This window comes from Conger conger, chromosome 13, assembly GCF_963514075.1.
Source record: "Conger conger chromosome 13, fConCon1.1, whole genome shotgun sequence".
NCBI lineage: Eukaryota > Metazoa > Chordata > Actinopteri > Anguilliformes > Congridae > Conger > Conger conger.
In genome coordinates this window covers 23,501,010-23,521,910 of record NC_083772.1, presented here as the reverse complement: position 1 = coordinate 23,521,910, position 20,901 = coordinate 23,501,010, and the positions used below count along the sequence as shown (strand labels likewise).

Here is a 20,901-nt window from a genome sequence, read left to right as displayed (position 1 = left end):
TGATGAACGTTTTGAGGCTTTATTAGGAGCAGTAGAGGGTTTGCGTCAGGAGGTTAAGACAATACAGTCTGCCGTACAGGTATTGCAGGTGCCCCCACAGACAGCAGGCCCTTCTGGTTTCCCCTTGAGTTTCCTAAGCAACCCCCAAATGCCCCCTAGGGCGGCAGGCCCTCCCATATTCTCTTCGAGTTTCTCTAGGAACCCCCAAATGCCTCCTAGGACAGTAGGCCCTCCTTCCGGTTTCTCCTCGAGTTTCCCTAGGAGCCCCAACATCGACTCTGGGGCTGTCCCTAGTGAGATCTCGCAACCAAACTGGTGCATGTTGGGAGTGTGGGTGTGACAGACACTTGCACCGTGATTGTCCTTATGTTCAGGGAAACTAGAGGGGGCGGGTACAGCAGGCCAATTGCCTGCCCCCTCACTTGTGACTCAGACTGTGGCCTCTACTAATAGAAAGGGCAGCCATGTTGCGGCCAAAGTGGGGGGGATGGATTTCTTTGTGTTAGTGGATAGTGGGGCAGATCGGTCAGTCATCCCCAAGAAGTTGTGGATGACTATAACAAAGGGGGTATGTGAACTGGCCGAGTATTCAGGGAATGTGTCCGCTGCTAATGGGGGGGGGGCATGTTGATATCAGGAGTCTGGCAGACAGTCTGTCAGTTTGACTCTCTAGCCCTAGTAGTAGAGTTCCTAGTGGCTGATGTCCCCTCCTGCGACATCCTATTGGGTTTTGATTTTTTGTCCAATTATGGAGCAGTTTTTGACTACAAGAAGCGAGTTTTTACCTTGATGGGAAAAACTTTACCACTGTTGTTCCAAGAGGATCCTATGAAGCCTCGTACTGTCGTCATAAAATCAGACACGGCAGTCCCACCCCGAAGCGAGGCTATACTTCCTGGTATCATCACAAGCCCATACAACGAGTGTGTAGAAGGTTTGCTGGAACCCTCATCATCACTGTCTGATCATTGTAATGTCCTGGTGACCCGGGTTGTTTGTCAGGTAAAACAGGGGGTTGTTCCAGTTCGGGTGATTAACAGTACAGATGACGAGCTGATGTTGAGAGAAGGCATGAAGGTTGGGACCTTGCACACAGACATTGAGGTGGCTAATGGGAGTGGGGGCCCTAAGCCCTCCTGGTCTGTAGACTCCCTGGTGAAAAAGCTGGGGCTGGATCAGAGACTGAGGGTTTCAGAACAGAGAGCCATCTACAATCTGTTGTACAAACATCTGCCCGTTTTTAGTACGGGGGACACAGATCTAGGGAGGACCCCTCTTGTAAGGCATAATATTGATACTGGGGATGCCCAGCCTGTTAAGTTACATCCACGCCGTGTTCCTCTTCATTTACAGGAAGAGTGCGCTGCTCATATAAAACAAATGCAGTCAAGCGGTGTTATTCAACCTTCATGTAGCCCTTGGGGTGCCCCGGTGGTCCTGGTGAGGAAGCGAGATGGGGGGCTTTGTTTCTGTGTTGACTACCGTAGGCTTAATGATCTCACCAGAAAGGATGCTTACCCCCTCCCCAGAATTGATGATGCCCTGGACAGCCTGCATGGAGCTTGCTGGTTTTCAATGCTTGACCTGGCCAGTGGGTACTGGCAGGTCGAAATTGACCCCAATGACAGGCATAAGACAACATTTGTGACTCGCCAGGGGTTGTTTGAGTTTAATGTGTTGAGCTTTGGCCTGTGTAACGCACCAAGCACATTTCAGAGGCTCATGGATGTGGTTTTGGCCGACTTACAGTGGACCACTTGTTTGGTCTATCTGGATGATATCATTGTGTTTGGCCGCACATTCGTGGAGCATTTGTCACGTCTAGATGAAGTGTTGTTTAAGTTGCGTCAGGCCAACCTCAAGGTCAAGCCCTCTAAGTGCAACCTGTTTGCTGCTGAGGTACAATACCTTGGTCACATAATTTCAGCAGAGGGGGTTGGAGCAGATCCAGCCAAGGTGCAGGCAGTGAAGGAGTGGCCAGCACCAAAAAATCTAACCGAGGTGAGAAGTTTTGTAGGGCTAGCATCTTACTACCAACGTTTTGTAAAGGGGTTCGCGAAGATTGCACCCCCCTACACCAGCTGACCGAGAAGGGTAGACGTTTTAAGTGGTCTGAAGCTTGCCAAAAGGCTTTCATGCAGCTGAAGTCTAGGCTAATATCTGCCCCAGTGTTAGCTTATCCTGACCCTACAAAGCCTTTTATTGTGGACACAGATGCCAGTGATGTAGGCATCGGTGCAGTGCTGTCGCAGGAGGGGAATGGCGGTGAATGTGTCGTAGTATATGCAAGCAGAGCTCAAACAAAGGAGGAAAGGAGGTATGCCACCACTAAGAAGGAGCTGCTAAGCATGGTGACATACACAAAATATTTTAAGCACTACCTGTTGGGGAAAGAGTTCATGCTGCGTACTGACCATAATTCCCTTAGGTGGCTACACAATTTTCAGGGCTTGGAAGGTCAGCTGGCTAGGTGGGTGGAGCAACTGGCTAGTTTCCAATACAAAATAGTCCATAGGCCAGGTAAAGCACATGCCAATGCAGATGCTCTTTCTAGACTACCGGCTTTTGTTGATGAAGTTCCGGGGGCCGGTCAGACAGGAGTTGCTACTGTCAGACAGCCTCTTCAACATTCAAGTGTGTGTGCTGTACAGGAGGGGAGCTCTGCCACACAAACAGGTCAGGAGCCTGTTGATGAAAAGGCCCAGAGCGAGGATGTTGAGTTAAAACAGTTGATTCATTATAAAAAGAGGGGTTTAGACCTTCCTGAAGATCCTGCCCTACAAAAGTATTCCCTGGTGTGGTTGCAATTGCAGATGAGGGATTCACGTTTAGTGAGGGTACCTCCTGCAAACTCAGATGCTGCATCGCGGGTCCAGATTGTCCTTCCCTGTGCTCTAGTTCCCCAGGTTTTGGCTCAGCTTCATGATTCTCCTACTGGTGGCCACTTAGGGGTACAGAAGTTGCAGGGAAAGGTTAAGGACCGCTTTTATTGGCTGAGTTGGTTCGGTGATGTGAAACAGTGGTGCAGGCAATGTTCAGATTGTGCCTCCAGAAAAGTGCATGGCCGTCTTCCTTGTGCTTCACTCCAAACATCAATTGTGTCAAGACCTCATGAAAGGGTAGCACTTGACATTCTCAGCCCTTTGCCAGAGACAGTTGGCAAAAATAAATATATTTTGGTCATAGGAGACTATTTCTCAAAATGGACAGAATCATTTCCCCTGCCCAATCAGGAGGCATATACCATTGCTAAGGTGCTAGTGGAAGAGTGGGTTTTCAGGTTTGGGGCGCCACGTAGCATTCATTCTGACCAGGGGCGCTCTTTTGAGTCCACTCTGTTCAAAGAAATCTGTCACCTTTTAAATATTCACAAAACAAGAACTTCCCCGTACCATCCTCATTCAGATGGTCTTATTGAGCGATTTAACTGCTGTCTATGTTGTCCCTCTTTGTGGAAGAGAATCAATTAAATTTGGACACCTTGTTGCCATATGTGATGATGGCATATCGCAGCAGCGTACATGCGAGTACGGGTTTTACTCCATATAAAGTACTGTTTGGACGGGAGATGGTTCTCCCAGTGGATATAATGCTGGATGTGGGGGCATTTTCTTCAGTTAGTGCATATGTCACTCATTTAGTGGAGACATTGTCCACTGTAGTGGAAGCGGTGAAGAAGCATCAGGCAAAAGCTACCCGTCAACAAAAGATCAATTTTGATCTGAAGTGAAGTTTCAGTATTACTCTGAGGGGGAGCTTGTGTGGGTTCTAAATAAGGCTAGGAGGAGAGGATTGTGTCCCAAGCTGCAGAGGCGTTTTAAGGGCCCCTATAAGATAGTAGAGAGGGTCACAGAAGTATTATACCGTGTGGCACCAGTAGGAGGGGGGTCAGAGAGTGTGTTACATTTCAACCATCTCAAACCCTATTTGTCCCCCTGTCCAGCACCATCATCTGCCCAGGACGACTGTGTAGCAGCCCCATTGGTGCAGTCGGAGGATGTCCCATGCCAAGGCAGAAACGATGACCCCTGGCAGGAACGGCCATCTACACTAGATGGTGCCACACCTGTCCTGCACCCTACAATGCAGAGGGGGCCGTTGCTAAGCCGGGATGACAGGGTACTTGGACCACCAACGCATCTGGGTGGGGTCCCAGGCCAGAGCAGAAACAAGAGGGCTGCCGTTTCCCACTGGCAGCAGCAACCTTTGCTACCTGATTGTGCTACGCCTGCCCTACAGCCTACAGCCAAGAGCCAGGAGCCAGGAGCAGTGGGGCCATTACGAGGCTCCAATTCTGGGGAAATAGGGGACGAGACCCTCAGAGGAAAGGAGGGTGGTCAGTCATCGGATGACTGCCGGGGAGAAACGGACACTGGTGTGTCCCTGGAGCCACACAGTAGGCCGTGCCGGCCTCCACCACAAGGGCGCCCTGTGCGCGAGAGGAGGGCACCCGAGTGGTTACGGGACTATGATTTGTCATCCTAACTCGAGAGCGAGTTCTCTCCATTAGGGGAGGGAGGAGTGTGATGAAATGTGAGGGAGGGGCTCTCTCTCTGTGGACTGATGACTCTCACCTGTGTTGCACGTACTGAGGAACGATTGACTAATGACTGATGATGCTCACCTGTGTTGTGGGTGTGGGGAGCAGCCGCAGAGCTAGAGACATTGAACGGCCTGGCGGAAGAGAGTCTGGGCTGCTTTGTCTGAAGGAACTGCGAATATTAAGCATTTCTGGCAGTGTGTTTGCCAAGCTTTCTAATTCACTTGAGTTGCAGTGCCGTATCTATTATGGAAGTGGGGGGGCCATCTAAGTACTGAGGGTTGACCTTTTTGGGGACATATTGCTGGGTGATGTTTTAATGAATGGTACCTAAATAAAACTTGTATCTTTTGTACCCTAACAGTCTGTGAACATTCTCATTCCCCTGACACCGGACCAGACTGGTATACCAAAGGTGGTGGCAGCATTACGCTATCCTTAAAACACCTACCAAACAAAGTTTATTACAGTACTTTGACATCCATCGAATCGCATGACTGCACAACAGCAAAGGTTCCCAGACTTTCCCTATTAAAATTAAAATGCAGGAACACATGTTCGAATCACAGTATTGAGTAATAGAATTAATGTGCTTTTTTCACCACGTGCAAAATAAAATGTGTGTCCTCTATAGCCAGATCAGTGCACCTAACTCAACGTTCCGGCTCCGTGAAATGGCGCGAATGTTTATGGGAGAAAAACGTATCGCAGTTCATTTTTTCCACGTGTGACATGACATAAACAATTGTGCTCATCTTATGACCCAACGTTTGGGAATCACTGCGGTACAGAGTCCTTATAAATATAAAGATAAATATAAAAGTCTGCGCTGCCATCGCTTCTGATTTGAATTTTCTTGTTTTACTATTCCGTATTCAGTCACAGGTCGTACCACAGACCCACACTTTCACTACGTGCCTCTCTCTCCATCTGCTGGACATTCACGGTACTGCAGCACTGCGGATTCAATAATCGCTCTGGATCCACTCGCCCCCATTTCAAATTAAGTTGACGTTAAACAATTTGAACGCATAAACACAATGAACACACGAAAATACTCAAAACTGAGATTTGTTTGTTAAAGCTAGCAGTCTGCTACATCATGAAAAATGTATATTAAAAAAAGAATTTCAAAAAAGCATTTCATTTCTAACACTACACCTTGCAGAAGTGCAATGAGTTCATTAAAGCTTTAAAGAACATGGATTAAACTGTATATACACAGATATTAAAACATACAGTGATCTTTTCAGATAAACATTCATACAATTATTCTTACAAATAAAAGCAAATAAATTGAGACAGTGACATCATTTCTGTTGTTTTGGCTCTGTACTCCCTGGTTATGGGTATTTGTTGTACATCACTCTGGAAAAGAGCGTCTGCCAAATGCCTATAATGTAATGTTATGTAATTTGAAATAAAACAATGATTATGAGGTTAAAGTGCAGACTGTCAGCTTTAATCTGACAATCTAATCAGATGCCTATTGGACAATGCAATCAGGAATAACAGCCCTTTATTTTTACAGTTACAGTTCCCAATTTTAGGACAGCAAACAAGACTAATTAACAGAATTTGAAATAAAGTAATCAGCTTTATCTTTTCCACTCGATGACTCCCTGAAGTCTATGGCCCGCAGACATCACCAGGTGCTGGGTGTCTGCTCTCTGCCAGGCCTGTACTGCAGCTCTGTTTGGCCTTCAGTCTGGTCTTCAGTAATCAAAATGCAGATGAATTTGGTGATTGACTCGGCCAGTCAAGAATATTCCTCTTTCTGGTCCTATAAAAAGGGCTTGAATTCCTACAGGGATCACGTGATGTGGATGTACTGTAAATATCCTCAAATACTGTAAATACCCTCAAATGCAAGCTCACCGTCTGCCCTTTAAGCTCACTTTCATTGATTCACAGCAAAGCTGGTGTGCTGGAGTCCAGAGAAAAAAGAACAAATGAAACCTCCAAATGCATCCATTATCTGAACCCGCTTATCCTGAACAGGGTCACAGGGGGGCTGGAGCCTATCCCAGCATACATTGGGCAAAAGGCAGGAATACACCCTGGACAGGTCGCCAGTCCATCGCAGGGCACACACACACACACACCATTCACTCACACACTCATACCTATGGGCAATTTAGACTCTCCAATCAGCCTAACATGCATGTCTTTGGACTGTGGGAGGAAACCCACGCAGACACAGGGAGAACATGCAAACTCCACACAGAGAGGCCCCAGCTGATGGGGATTCGAACCCAGGACCTCCTTGCTGTGAGGCGGCAGTGCTACCCACTGCACCATCCGTGCCGCCTACCTCCAAATGCATTTGCAATTTATTATATTTCTGAGCCTCTGCAACATTTTCCAAGCAAATGCAGTGACTGTTTACATGTCCACAAACAACACCACCCACAGACATGCACACACACAAACGAAAGGCAGTGTGCCATTTTGTGCAGAATTTTCTATTAACAGCTTTTCGAAAGTTCGATATTAAATGTGAAGGTTTTGGAGCAGATTGAGAATGTTGGTCAGAAATGTAGCGCATCAATCTGTGTTTCTCACTTGATGCTCACACTTACTTTAGGACAGCAAAGGTATATGTGCGCATTCCGCTGTTTTCTTCATGACATTTCTGAACACAATACTACTTGACAGCAATCAATTTTCATTGGAATTTATCTCTCTCTCTCTCACACACACACACACACACACAGAAACACACATATGTTCAGAAACTGCCATTGAAGAAATGTCTTATTATGATTATTACCATTAACAACCAGAACGATAATAATAACAACAACCGAAACACTCTTTATATTGCATTCTATGGTTCTTGATCATTCTTCATGCATTGTTCCTAAAGTCGTGCAAACACGCATGACCCTTTCGTATTTTACGTCAGGCAGTCTGTGGACACCCGTAAGCTGCTCCAGCTATATTGGAGGTCCGGAAGACGCTGCTCGCTTTCTCCCAGACAGCAATCACTGCAATGGCGGATTATGATAACTACGATGACCGGGATCGGGCCTACGGTAGCTTTGGCGGAGGAAGAGGGTAAGAATACGCCCTGCCGATGAGAGGGGGTGTAGTGTACCGTGCACACTATGGAACCCGAACCCAACTGTGGCTCAAATCGCCGGAATGCATAGGCGATTTACAGTGGGTAGTTGGCTAAGCTAACTAGGCCAGTCGCATCAGAAACTCTGATACCCGCCGTGATGAATATGGAGTCGGTGTGAATATTGAGGGGGTGTCGGGGATTGTTAACGCGTCCATGGTGTGATGGTGCGTTTTCCGTCTGAACTCCGACCGCAGGGGTGTTGATCGTCGTCGATTCAGCATGTTTTACGCACCTCGTTGCTGCTTTCGTTTCGGGAGTGCAGCCTGGTCGTATCGTGGCTGCCAGCACGGCACTTGGCGCCAGGGTACCCCGCGAGAGAAACGCTCCACATGGTTTGAGTGCTACCACCAAGAGTGTCTAACCCGGGGATCCGGTCTGGCTGGATCTACGTTTCCCAACGTTGTTGCTGTCAAGTTAACCTGGTTAAACCATTCCTGTATAGCCGCCATACGTATTTCATGTTGTGTTGGCTGCAGACATGTTCAGATGGATGGCCGAGGGCCCACTGCTTACTACCCCCGATGTTATTGCTTTCTGGCTAAACGCATGCATGGACGAATATGTAATTTCAGTACGTAGCCACAAGATTGCAGACGCTTGCGCTTGCATTTTGACATGTCCGCATATTGACGTTTGTGATCAGTAGCGTTAGTGATCGATTTCAACATTGGTTAGTTAGTGAGGTTATGTACGTTGCGGAGTCTCTTCGCCGAAGAGAACTGGATGTGCTACGTCATAATTGTGTGCGCAGAAAGCGATCTGCGGTCCTAATAGACCCCTATGTCTTGCTTATATTCGGGGTAACAACGTTTCGGGGGGACACAAATATGGATACGAAGATGCGTAACGTATCTGTCTGTTGCTATATTTGGCGCAGGTGTGTCTTTGCCATCTGGCTGGGTTGCGACATTATGCAGGGAAAATATGGGAGCAGTCAGTTTTCACTGAGAATGTGTGATAGTCATGATGTGATGACAAAACATTGCAACTATGGGTTTTGTAAGGATATGTGCGTAGATAGATATGCTTGCGATTGCTACAATGGGTGCTGCAAGTGTACTAGTCTTGGACCTTTTAAGTTGAAGTGTTCGATCAAGATTTTTTGATTGAAGATTTGGACAGTAATATTTGTTTTCTCTCCCAATTTCATAGTAAACAGACGCTGTAGTGGGAAGATCACTGTCAGTTTAGGCCAATCTTTTTTTAGAAAAAAAACGTTGGAAATTTTTACTGGCCAGTCCTGTCTGTTTTGTAGTCCGATGCATGGGATAGAACCACATTCCTGTACAATGATAATAAACTAAATAAAGATCATGTCCCCTTGTACTTGCACCCCTTGTTAGCTGTTCACATATTCCTAGAATAGAAGCCTTAAGTTTCAATGGAACCAAAAGTATACCATAGGTTGTACAGAATCTTAGTTTAAACTGTAGCTCTTGCTAGCGGACCAGGAACAGGAAAAAACAAAACCTCTCTTGTTACAAAATTGTAATATGTTGGGTTTCACTTTATTGGAATTGTCCCTTGGCATGTTGGGTGTGATGCTTCAGTGTAAATGGTTGGGTGTGACTTAGTGTAAATCGGCTAATTGTTTCTTGAAGATACAAAGGCCTTGTCTGGCTTAAAAAAAAAAACCTTCTAGGCCTCTCTGTCCCACCTCGGTGGATGTGCTTGTAAGAGAGTCCATTTGTGCAACACTTGTGCACTCTATTCACCAGCCCGAGTAACTACAGTGCTTAAACCCAGCTCTCCAGAACCCTCCGCCAAACCGCAGGGAGTGTTTCCTGGGAGTTGTGTGTGCGGAGGAATCCACACCAGGGCTTAAAATAACTCAAATTGATTACACGCCCCGACAGTGAGCATCATTACCTGGCTGTTAGGCACGAGAACTGCAGGCTGTCACCGAACCAGCTGGCAGGACAATGCACAACTGAAAGCCATGTCCATACCCACAATGCCACTGGCTATGCCCTGAAGTACACAAGTGTGCTCAATCTTCAGACACTTGGAACAAACAGGGTGACTTTCAAATCACAAGCAAATGTACTACAGGTTAGCTGCACCTAGCACATTTCACAAGGCTACTAATGCACTCAGCAACAATCAACCAATGACAATGTAACGCATTGTTGTGCATCATTAGCGGACACTGAGACTACCCTTATTGTTACTGCAAATACTACATATTACTATTACTGTATTTCGAGCTTTAAGACTCAAACTAACTTAACTGAAATCAGTGGGAAGGAAGCTCAGTTTTACTTCTTTAAGTGAATACAATATTCACTTGAACCCAGTGCGGAACAACTCGGTAGTGCATTATTTAGGAGACCTCCTCCCACAGAGTGAGCAAGACAACTGCTCACACTGTCTCTCTCCCCCCCCCCCCCAAATACGAGAGAGCATATATGAGCGTATACGCGTCTCCTTTGCGGGATTGAAAAATAGTGGAGTCTTCACCGTATATGTGGGCAAATTTAGCTGTTTTCTGTATGAGACTTCTGAACACAATCCATTTTCAGAGGAAATTGATCTCGCTCAGACACACACACGTTCACAAACTACGTCTATAGGTATTGCCATTGAAGATATGTAATTTGTATTATTAACAACAATAAAGCAATAATAATAAAAAAATAACAATAACCGAAACACTCTTTATATTGCACTTTAAAAAATGGATTTCAATAAATCGTGTATGCCTCGATCATCCTGCATGCATTGTAAACACGTGCAAATACGTAGGACCCTTTCGTATTTTACGTCAGGCAGTCTGTGGACACCCGTAAGCTGCTCCAGCAATACTGGAGGTCCTGAAGACGCTGCTCGCTTTCTCCCAGACAGCAATCACTGCAATGGCGGATTACGATAACTACGACGACCAGGATCGGGCTTACGGTAGCTTTGGCGGAGGAAGAGGGTAAGAATACGCCCTGCCGATGAGAGGGGGTGTAGTATACCGTGCACACTATGGAACCCGTACCCAACTGTGGCTGAAATCGCCAAAATGCATTGGCGATTTACAATGGGTAGTTGGCTAAGCTAACTAGGCCAGTCGCATAAGACCGGGGACTGAAACTCGGAATACCCGCCGCGATGAATGGGGAGTCGGTGTGAATATTGCGGGGGTGTCGGGGATTGCTAACGCGTCCATGGTGTGATGGTGCGTTTTCCGTCTGAACTCCGACCGCAGGGGTGTTGATTGCCGTCGATTCAGCATGTTTTACGCACCTCACTGCTGCTTTCGTTTCGGGAGTGCACCCTGGCCGTATGGTGGCTGCCAGCACGGCACTTGGCGACAGGGTACCCCGCGAGAAATGCCCCACATGGTTTGAGTGCTACCACCGCCAGTGTCCAACCTGGAGATCTGGACGGGTCTACGTTGGTCGCAACGTTGTTGCTCTCGTCAAGTGAACCTGGGGAAAACCATTCCCGTATAGCTGCCATACATATTTCATGTTGTGTTGTTCGCTAGCTTTTGGTTGGCTAACGCTACCCCCATGTGATTTGACGCTGTCTGCAGACAGATGTTCAGATGGATGGCCGAGGGCCCACTCCTTCGTACCCCCGATGTTATTGCTTTCTGGCTAAACGCATGTATGCTTGCACATGGACGAATATGTAATTTAAGTACGTAACCACAAGATGGCTAACGTTAGGCGTGTATGATCCGAGTGAACACTGGCGCTTGTATGACAGGTCAGTGTATTGGCGTTTGTTATTAGTACTGTTGGCGATCAACTTTGGTTTATTAGTCAGGTTATGTACGTTAGCTAGGTATTGTTGCTTTAGCTTGCGTAGTATTTTCGTCGAAGAGAACTGGATGTACTACGTCATAATTATGCCCCGATGTGTATCTTATATTAGGGTGGACACAAATTAATACGAAGATGCGTAAATTCTGTCGCAGGTGTACCCCGCTAATTTAGTCAGTCCCATCATGCATCTGGGCTTTCTGTTAAGCGGTGAATTAACATCGCTCTCTACCTTCCTAGTAAGGTGCTTTTGTTCGGCTGCAGCTTAGAGCCCAAGGACCTGTACTCTGCGCAGGCTAGCTAATTGAGTTAAAAGCTAAGTTAATTAAGTTAGTCTTGCAGTACTTAATAATAAACAACACAGATTTTAATATTACGTTATTTAGCTGATGCTTGTATCCAACATCCAGCTTACAGTTGATTAGACTAAGCAGGGGACAATTCCAGCAGATCTTATTATGGCTACACCTAGGATTGAACCACCGACCTTGTGGGTCCCAGTCATGTACCTTAGCCACTATGCTACAGGCAGCAGAGTACAATTAGGCTACATCCAGAATGTTTTGGGAAACAAGAAGTGTGTGTGACGTTCTGACAGCCTGTGTGTGTGTGAGACGTTCTGACGGTGTGTGTGAGACGTTCTCATGGTGTGTGTGTGTGTGTGTGTGTGTGTGTGTGTGTGTGTGTGTGTGTGTGAGACGTTCTCATGGTGTGTGTGTGTGATGTTCGCATGGTGTGTGTGTGTGTGTGTGTGACGTTCTCATGGTGTGTGATGTTCTGAGGGTGTGTGTGTGACGTTCTGACGGTGTGTGTGTGTGTGTGAGACGTTCTGGGTGCGTGTGTTATCTGTTATCTGACAGTGTGTGTGTGTCCCTCAGGCCCCGGGCCGGAGGAGGTGCAGGGGGCCCGCGCCGGCAGAAGGAGCTGCCCTCAGAGCCCCCGTTCACGGCCTATGTGGGGAACCTCCCCTTCAACACCGTCCAGGGAGACATCGACACCATCTTCAAAGAGCTGAGCACACGCAGCGTGCGGCTCGTCCGCGACAAAGAGACCGACAAGTTCAAAGGTAGTAACTGATCTGCTGTTCTGATAGATAGATCATTACATTTATATAGTGCCTTTCTAGACACTCAAAGCACTTGGCGACATGGCTCAGGCAGTATGAGCAGTCGTCTGGCAGTAGGAGGGTTGCCGGTTCGTTCCCCCGCCCGGGCTGTGTCCTTGAGCAAGACACCTAACCCCCAAATACTCCTGACAAGCTGATAGGCGCCTTGCATGGCAGCCAATCTCCGTCGGTGTGTGAGTGTGTGTATGAATGGGTGAATGAGAAGCATCAATTGTACAGCGCTTTGGATAAAGGCGCTGTATAAATGCCAACCATTTACCATTTACTTACAGTGATGAAAGGAAAACTCTGCACCCACCTGGGTGATGCACAGCTGCCAATTTGTGCCAGAATGCTCACCACTCACCTGCTGAGAGCAATGTTTTTGCCTATTGAATCGGGGTGATTTCACGTTCCGTTATGGTGAAATGGTTGCCTACACATAGTGGATACACCGCTAAGAGACCTGAGACAAGCAAACAGATAAAATTATATTTTCACAAATGGCTTTTCTTTTAGGCAAGCAAAGTTCTGAAAGCGTGTTTTAGAAGTTCCACAGCAATGAAAATGGGACACATTACAATACGTCACCACGCAACTGAGATGTGCAAGGACGAAACGGGATAAGGAAAAATGCAGCCAACATTACGCTAAGAATTTCACTGGTGTTCCTGGTTACCTGGAAGTGTGCTGTCTGGGAGAAGAGCCAATAGGATGGAAATTGCGTTTAAACCTATGAGTAGATTATGGTGCAGAGGGAAGCAGAAATGTTGATTTCTTTGGTATTTCTTTTTTCCCCCTGAAGGCTTCTGTTATGTAGAATTTGACGACTTGGAATCCCTCAAAGAAGCCTTGACATACGACGGAGCTGTAAGTACATTAACCAACAGTATAATGTCCATTTTATTTGTTTTAAATGGGGAAATGTATTAAATAAGAAGGAATGTTCACGGGAATGTTCATTGATGCTTCCCAGCTTTTGGGAGACCGGTCGCTCAGAGTGGACATCGCAGAGGGACGCCGGCAAGAGAACAGACAGGGGTTCGGCTTTCGGAAAGACGATAGAGGTACCGCGTCGTGTTGCCACGGAGACGCAAGCTCCCTTTTTGGCGCCACAGAGCACTTTCAATTCTCAACGATTCTGCTGAAAATAATCTTCATGAATACCTGTTGTTCAGGAAATTTCTTTGTAATACTAAGTTACATATTATTCAATTGCTTACTGGTTACCTGTGCTTAATTTACGACCTCTTCCTTCAAATGTTTGGTGTGTTTTCTGAGCTGTCTGGGTGATGTAAATGTGAAGTTAAATGCCTGTGTGTTGACCTTGTTCTCTAGCCTCTGTACCGATATCTGTATTTACTCAACTCCAAGTTGCAAAATGTTCACTTCCTAGAAAGTTCCTATTTTGGGGAGCAGTCTTCAAGCCGCATCTCCATTGTGGTTTGAGAGGGGGGGGGGGGGGGGGGGAAGAATGCTCTTTTGAATGTGAAGGTGTGAACACTGCCAGTTGTCACTTGGACTCGGGTAAAGTACAGAATTTCACGGATTTACATTTTCATTCTTCATCCATTTAAAGATCCATCTCAGCCTCTCTCCCTGTGCTTCTCTGCTGAAAGTCAGTGCTGACCTCCCCCCTTGCTCTGTACATAGCTCGGTCTCTCTCAGACTCTCACTCTTCTGAAGGCGGCTCTTCTGCCGGTACTGTCAGTCCCTTTGGCCTGAGCTGGAGGGATCTAGACAATATCTAGACCAGGTTTGGGGTCCATGGCATGCCATTTCATTACAATAAATTAGTGTCTATCTGTAATGTGATGTTACCAGCTCCATTGGGAAGAAGCTGTTTAATACATCAAGTGCTCCATTTCTCTTGGAAGATTACTGATTACAGGGTCAGAAACGATGATCACGACTTCCTTGATTTGAAATGGATTTGACCCCCCAGACCTGTTCTAGACCTTTTCCTGTCCACTGTGTCAATCTCCTGCCTGGCCCCGCCCAGTTAATGGCTTCTGAGCTAAACTCTGCGTGTGGGAGGGCCTCCTGCTCCAGGCCCCCCCCACTCCTGATGTAGCCCCTCCCCTTCTCACCGGGCGTGTCCCCTTTCAGGCCGGGGTGGGGCGAGAGGCGGCCCCCGAGGAGGGGGGCGGGACAGCAGAGACGACTACGACCAATCGGGAGGAGGTGCGCAATATTCTCACCGATCAAGTGACCCCAAAACTAGCCTCACCTGCCAGGCTGACCCCACCAACACATAACCTCACAGTACTATAACCCTTGACTATAATCTCACGGTACTATAACCCTGATTATAATCTCACGGTACTACAACCCTGACTATAACCTCAGTACTATAACCCTGACTATAACCTCACAGTACTATAACCCTGACTATAACCTCACAATACTATAACCCTGACTATAACCTTACAGTACTATAACCCTGATTATTAGCCTTACTGTACAAAACCTTGACTATAACCATACAGTATTATAACCCTGACTATAACCTTACAGTACTATAACCCTGATTATTACCCTTACTGTACAAAACCCTGACTATAACCATACAGTATTATAACCCTGACTATAACCTCATAGCACTATAACCCTGTCTATAACCTCACAGTACTATAACCCTGACTATAACCTCACAGTACTATAACCCTGACTATAACCTCACAATACTATAACCCTGACTATAACCTCACAATACTATAACCCTGACTATAACCTCACAGTACTATAACCCTGACTATAACCTCACAGTACTATAACCCTGACTATAACCTCACAATACTATAACCCTGACTATAACCTCACAATACTATAACCCTGACTATAACCTCACAGTACTATAACCCTGACTATAACCTTGTAGTACTATAACTCTGACTTTTCTCATGCAGCTAGAGCTCCAATTGGAGGCTGGCTAAAATGTTCAACACAAACGCACGCACACACAAACACAAACACACACACAATTTGAAGCTGGCTAACAATTTCTAGAAGCAACCAGACTTCAGGAAGCCAATCTCTCAAACTACCTTCCCCTTTCTAAAGAAAGAACATCCTGAGATGGAAATGATGTAAAACCCCGAACAGGATTTGGTCACACAGATACGTTCTGTCCTGTGATGACATTTAGCGATGTTGGTGGGTATTTAGTGCAGAAGCACAGGCAGACTGTTCCACTAAGCAAGGAGTAGTCAGCAACTTGCTTTTTTGAGCACCATACACCCCCCTCATAAAACTGGTACATTGGTATTTTCCAAAATTGGCTTCAGTTCCATTATTTCACTGATTTCCCATAATGAACTGAAATTCAATTCAGGAATTGAAAAGCAATCTGAATATTATAGGGAGTTTTTTTTCTTGTCATTTTGTGAATTGGCTTAATTGAAATGCAATCCCCTTTGCAATCAAATTTGTGTTTGACTTAAGTGGTGCATTTTATGTTTTTGTTTTTATGTTAACATTAAACTCAGTATTATTCCATTCATATTTTTTCACCCATTTCCATTGGTCACATTTGGCATTGTGTGATTGGTCGGTTTTGGTATTATGTGATTGGGTGTCCCGAGAAATGGAAGAGTGAGGCTGATCTGTCTCCCCTCCCCCAGGATACAAAGATGATGACTTCATGGGTGGGCGGAGTCGAGGTGGCGGCCGTCCTGGCGACAGGAGAGGGGGCGGGGCCGGGGCCGGGGCCGGGGACGGCGGGATGGGCCGCTACAGAGACGGGCCCCCGCGCGGAAACACAGCGGACTTCAGAGAACCCTCTGACGGTGTCTACACTCGTTTATTTACCCTGACGGTGTCTACGCTGGTTTATTTATCCTGATGGTGTCTACACTAGTTTATTTACCCTGACGGTGTCTACGCTGGTTTATTTACCCTGACGGTGTCTACGCTGGTTTATTTATCCTGATGGTGTCTACACTAGTTTATTTACCCTGACGGTGTCTACGCTGGTTTATTTACCCTGACGGTGTCTACGCTGGTTTATTTACCCTGATGGTGTCTACACTGGTTTATTTACCTTGACGGTGTTTACACTGGTTTATTTTCCCCTCAGTGTGTGTGTATGTGTGTGTTTAACCCTCAGTGTGTGTGTGTGTGTGTGTGTGTGTTTAACCCTCAGTGTGTGCGTGTATGTGTGTGTGTGTTTAACCCTCAGTGTGTGTGTGTGTATGCGTGTTTAACCCTCAGTATGTGTGTGTGTGTGTGTGTGTGTGTGTGTGTGTGTGTTTAACCCTCTGTGTGTGTGTGTGTGTGTGCGTGCGTGTTTAACCCTCAGTGTGTGTGTGTGTGTGTGTGTGTGTGTGTGTTTTTAACCCTCAGTGTGTGTGTGTGTGTATGCGTGTTTAACCCTCAGTGTGTGTGTTTCTGCAGAGGAGAGAGCGCAGAGGCCCAGGCTACAGCTGAAGCCGCGCACTGTGGCAGCTCCACTCAACCAAGTCGCCAACCCCAACTCCGCCATCTTCGGCGGGGCCAAGCCGCGGGAGGAGGTAATACCGCGAGAGAAAGACTGAGCGCCACACCTGCAGCAGCACGGGGGGGGTGGGGGTTGGAGGGGGCGGGAGGGGCATTAACAGCCCAACTAACATCACACCTGCGTGAACACCTGGGACCTCTCTTCCTCTTCTGAGTTCAGTTTCAGCAAAATGTGTATTAAAATACAAACACCACACAATGTACAGGGGGACACACACACACACGCACACGCGCACACAAAACAAACAGCTTGTAAATGCATGTTAGCCGATACGTGTTGAACACACACCTCTGCTTCGCTGTATTGCATCGTAGTCCAGTCTCATTTTTTTGGTGAGGAGGATAATAATGTACACTCCATACCAGGACAGGAAATGATGAGTTCAGCTACTCTCAAACACATGCATCCAGTGCTGCTGTTTCTGGAAGGAAGTGACATCACTGCTCTGAATGAGAAAAGGACTCTGGGAATGTGTCACATGACCCTGCCCTCTCTGTGCTAAGCTTCCAGAAAGGGGGAGTTTTAGGTGCATCTGGCACCCCTCTCCCTGTGTATGTTTATCATTATGTAAATGAAAGGTTTTTTTAAATATATATATATAATTGCTTTTATTTCAGTTTTAAACTTTCTGGTGGGGTTGTTAAATTAGCAGCCATATAAATTTCCGGCAGATTTGAGTGGGTGTATGTTTAAAACCACACTTGGCCAATGTCCTAAGAACCAGATTTTTTCACATCCCTCTCACTTGTACACAGACACGCACACAGCGTGTCAAAGTGCTGTATTTTCACCGATTGTATCTCAGACTGTAAAACTGGTGTGCTGTCTTTTGACATGTCTGTAGCAGAGTAGCATCTGACCTACTGATGTCTGTAGCGCTGTTCTCCCAACCCTGCCATCCTACTGTAGCATAGGGCCATGTTTCTCAACTCCAGTCCTCAGGACCCACTTGCCAGAAGGTTTGTTGTTGCAATTAGGAACTCGCCTCACACACTGAACCAATCAAAACACCACAAATGCCCTTGATTTGTTAATCAGGTTTGTGAGTTCCTGGTCACAACAAAAACCTTCTGTCAAGTGGGTCCTGAGGACAGGAGTTTAAACACTGTTGTAGGACGTTTGATTAGTCTACTCTCTCCATTTGGTTCTTTAAAAGTCTGTTGCCTCACCCGGTAAAGTTTTGTATTTTTTTGTTTTGTTTTTAAAGAATTAGTAAAAAGGATGTGGCTGCATTATTCAGGAGGACTAACCTGGACCCGGCTCCGTTCAAAAATCAGCCAAAGAAAGAGAGCGAGCAAGAGAGAGAGCGCTGACGATGGGGAAGTGCCCCACCTCTACTGTACAACACCGCCGATCCCAACGCAAAACACACTGGGAACCTCACCACGATGGGGGGACCCCATTGGTTATCCACTAGGAATGGTGGTACCCGATTGGTTATTCACTGGGATGGTGGTACTCAATTGGTTATCCACTAGGAATAGTGGTACCCGATTGATTATTCACTGGGATGGTGGTACTCAATTGGTTATCTCTTTCGAAATGCTTCTCTTGTGTTCTGCATTGATGTTTTTGTTCTTTTTAAACACACAATGGCTTCACGGCTCCCGTGTGTTGGCTTGTTCATTTTCTCCCCTTGGTCAAAGCTCTCGGTGAAGTAAGTACATATTTTGTCTCGTCAAATCCTAATCGGAATCTTAAAGGATTGCTAATTTGTGTCCGTGTTATGATTCGGGCACGACGTTTTCACAGATTTTTGACCAGAGTCGGTTTGATCCAGGTGAAGGTAGCTTTCTGTAATGCTGCAAGCGTGGGTATTGAACAGTTTTATCCTTCAATATCCACTGCTAGATGTAGACAAGTTGTCATTGCCAAAAATAGTTTTAAAAAAAAAGATCACTCAATTTGAAAAAGTGCACCACATGCATTTAGAAAGGTATTGTTTTTTTTTTGTTGTTTTTTTTTTGAAAGACATAGGAAAGTAATTTATCTGGATTTTCAGTCCTGTCCACACTAAACATTATGTACAGTAGTGTTACTACCGACACATCCAACTGTAACTCTAGGCAGTGCTTTGGGTTTGCATCTTTGGGTGTAAAATCACATGAAAGAAGCCTTTTTTTACTGTATATTTAGATTGCCCGTCATTTTTCCCCTACCTTTTTTTTTTCTCCCTACAAGGTTTATGGCAATAAAGTTTCTCCAACTGCTGTTCTTAAGAATGTGTGTAAAAAGCTACTTTGAAAGCAGTGTGTGTTATAGGCTCGGAGATTGTAATGCAGTGAAGATGTTTAGTGCGAACACTTACGGTCCCAACACCAGTGTCTGATGAGAACCGTCCCGTCAGTAAGTGGGTTAATGGCTGAAAGAGGTCCCTCTCCAGGTGTTTTCACGGCAGGTTTAATGTGCTTGGCTACGGGGGTCTATGCCCATAAGTGGCCTGTAGTCTGATGTCAAGAGACAAAAGAACTTCACCTCGTTTAAGGTTCATGAGCCATAGATTAACCTCGAGAAGGCCAATGAAATGAGAACTGCCAGTTACTGGCTGCTCCGTGATCGAAGGGAGGGAAATTCCTGATTTGAACCTGATTGGACCGATCCAGCTTGAATGGCTTGTGAACAAACAAACTCTAAATGACTGATTAGTGACGGTAAATTAAAATGCCTGGAGAGAGGGCAGGGTGTGTGGCACACACAATTGCTGAGCTTTTTAAAATAACCCGCTTGTAGTACACTGGACGCAGAGCTGGATCTTAGGGGCCGTGTGTAAATGCTGAAAATAACGTCAGCATGGGGGAGTGTGACCCACAATGCACCTTGCAGTGTGGCTTCATCACCAATCGCCTGTGCAGCCCTTTGCTCCCAACAGACCCTGCGGTTTGTGGGATTGTGTTCAATGTGACGCTCTTACGATGCCAGACTGAATTCAGTGTGAGGAGGGGAGGGGAGGGTGGGGGGGCGGGGGGGCGGCGGCTGAGGGGTTGGTTTAGTTGTTTCTTTTTGGGTTTTTTTGCCTTTTTGTTTTGTTTGGTTTCGATTGATCATCCCATGTTCTCATTAAGCTCTCGTCGACTGAGTTGACTTTTTTAAAACGCAAGCCGGAGTAATGCCCAACATGTCACCCAATCTGCTTCGTAAGGACAAAAATTATGATAAAAAGGATTTGGTATTTTGTGAATGATCTTTTAAATAAAAGAAACTTAAAGAACTGTTGTGTGGCTGTCTCATTTGGGATGAAATGCTAGATACGCCTTTCCGGTTCTTCCCATTCTTCCGGTCGTGGTCTTCCTGTCTCTCGGAGACAAGACGGCGAAGCTGCTAAACACAGGGAACTCTGCGGCCAATAGCACCACCTGACCGACACAAGGAAGCCATTTCGCACCAAATGCAACAGTCGGCCTAACACTCACGTACACACAACAATCAGCCTAACCCAACGGGCACAGCTCGGAGCAGGCTGCCATTGCCATGCATTACTATACTGGAAGGTTGGTGGTTCAAGGCCCGGCGCAGCCACAATAAGATCACTGCAGCTGTTGTGCCCTTAGCCTCACATTGCTCCGGGGGGATCATCCCCTGCTTACTCCAATTAAAGTTGCTTGGGATAAAATGCGGTGGCTAAATAAAATTATAATCTACAGCATCTCAAAGGGCAAAGCATAACCGTACACAGAAGTAGAATAGAGAGAGACCCTAAATAGACACTCATCCTCTCATAACATAAGGTAATGGGGCGGCCTGTAGCATAGTGGTTAAGGTAAATGACTGAGACATGCAAGGTCGGGGGTTCGAATCCCAGTGTAGACACAATAAGATCCGCACAGCCGTTGGGCCCTTGAGCAAGGCCCTTAACCCAGCATTGCTCCAGGGGAGGAT

General features: G+C 46.3%; 1 protein-coding gene across 4 annotated transcripts; it reads left to right on the top strand.

Moving 5' to 3' along the window:
• Positions 1-7,475: 7,475 nt before the first annotated feature.
• On the top strand, positions 7,476-19,664 carry LOC133108448 (eukaryotic translation initiation factor 4H-like). 4 transcript variants are annotated; one of them, XM_061217982.1, is made up of 8 exons: positions 10,445-10,587; positions 12,301-12,488; positions 13,333-13,397; positions 13,504-13,594; positions 14,637-14,711; positions 16,151-16,315; positions 16,923-17,038; positions 18,233-19,664. In XM_061217982.1, exons 1-8 carry the CDS (start codon positions 10,523-10,525, stop codon positions 18,236-18,238), a joined length of 771 nt encoding a protein of 256 aa, XP_061073966.1. In that variant the 5' UTR covers positions 10,445-10,522; the 3' UTR covers positions 18,239-19,664. The 4 variants fall into 4 exon arrangements, with proteins under 4 accessions (XP_061073965.1, XP_061073966.1, XP_061073964.1 ...); XM_061217981.1 differs by lacking the exons at positions 10,445-10,587; positions 18,233-19,664 and adding an exon at positions 7,476-7,600 and having other exon boundaries at positions 16,923-17,062; XM_061217980.1 differs by lacking the exon at positions 18,233-19,664 and having other exon boundaries at positions 16,923-17,062.
• Positions 19,665-20,901: the final 1,237 nt, after the last annotated feature.

Coding starts and splice junctions, on each gene's coding strand:
- LOC133108448 (XM_061217981.1), top strand. CDS start 7,536: ATGGCGGATTATGATAACTACGATGACCGGGATCGGGCCTACGGTAGC. Junction 7,601..12,300: donor AGCTTTGGCGGAGGAAGAGG/GTAAGAATACGC, acceptor TGTGTCCCTCAG/GCCCCGGGCCGGAGGAGGTG. Junction 14,712..16,150: donor CTACGACCAATCGGGAGGAG/GTGCGCAATATT, acceptor CCCCTCCCCCAG/GATACAAAGATGATGACTTC.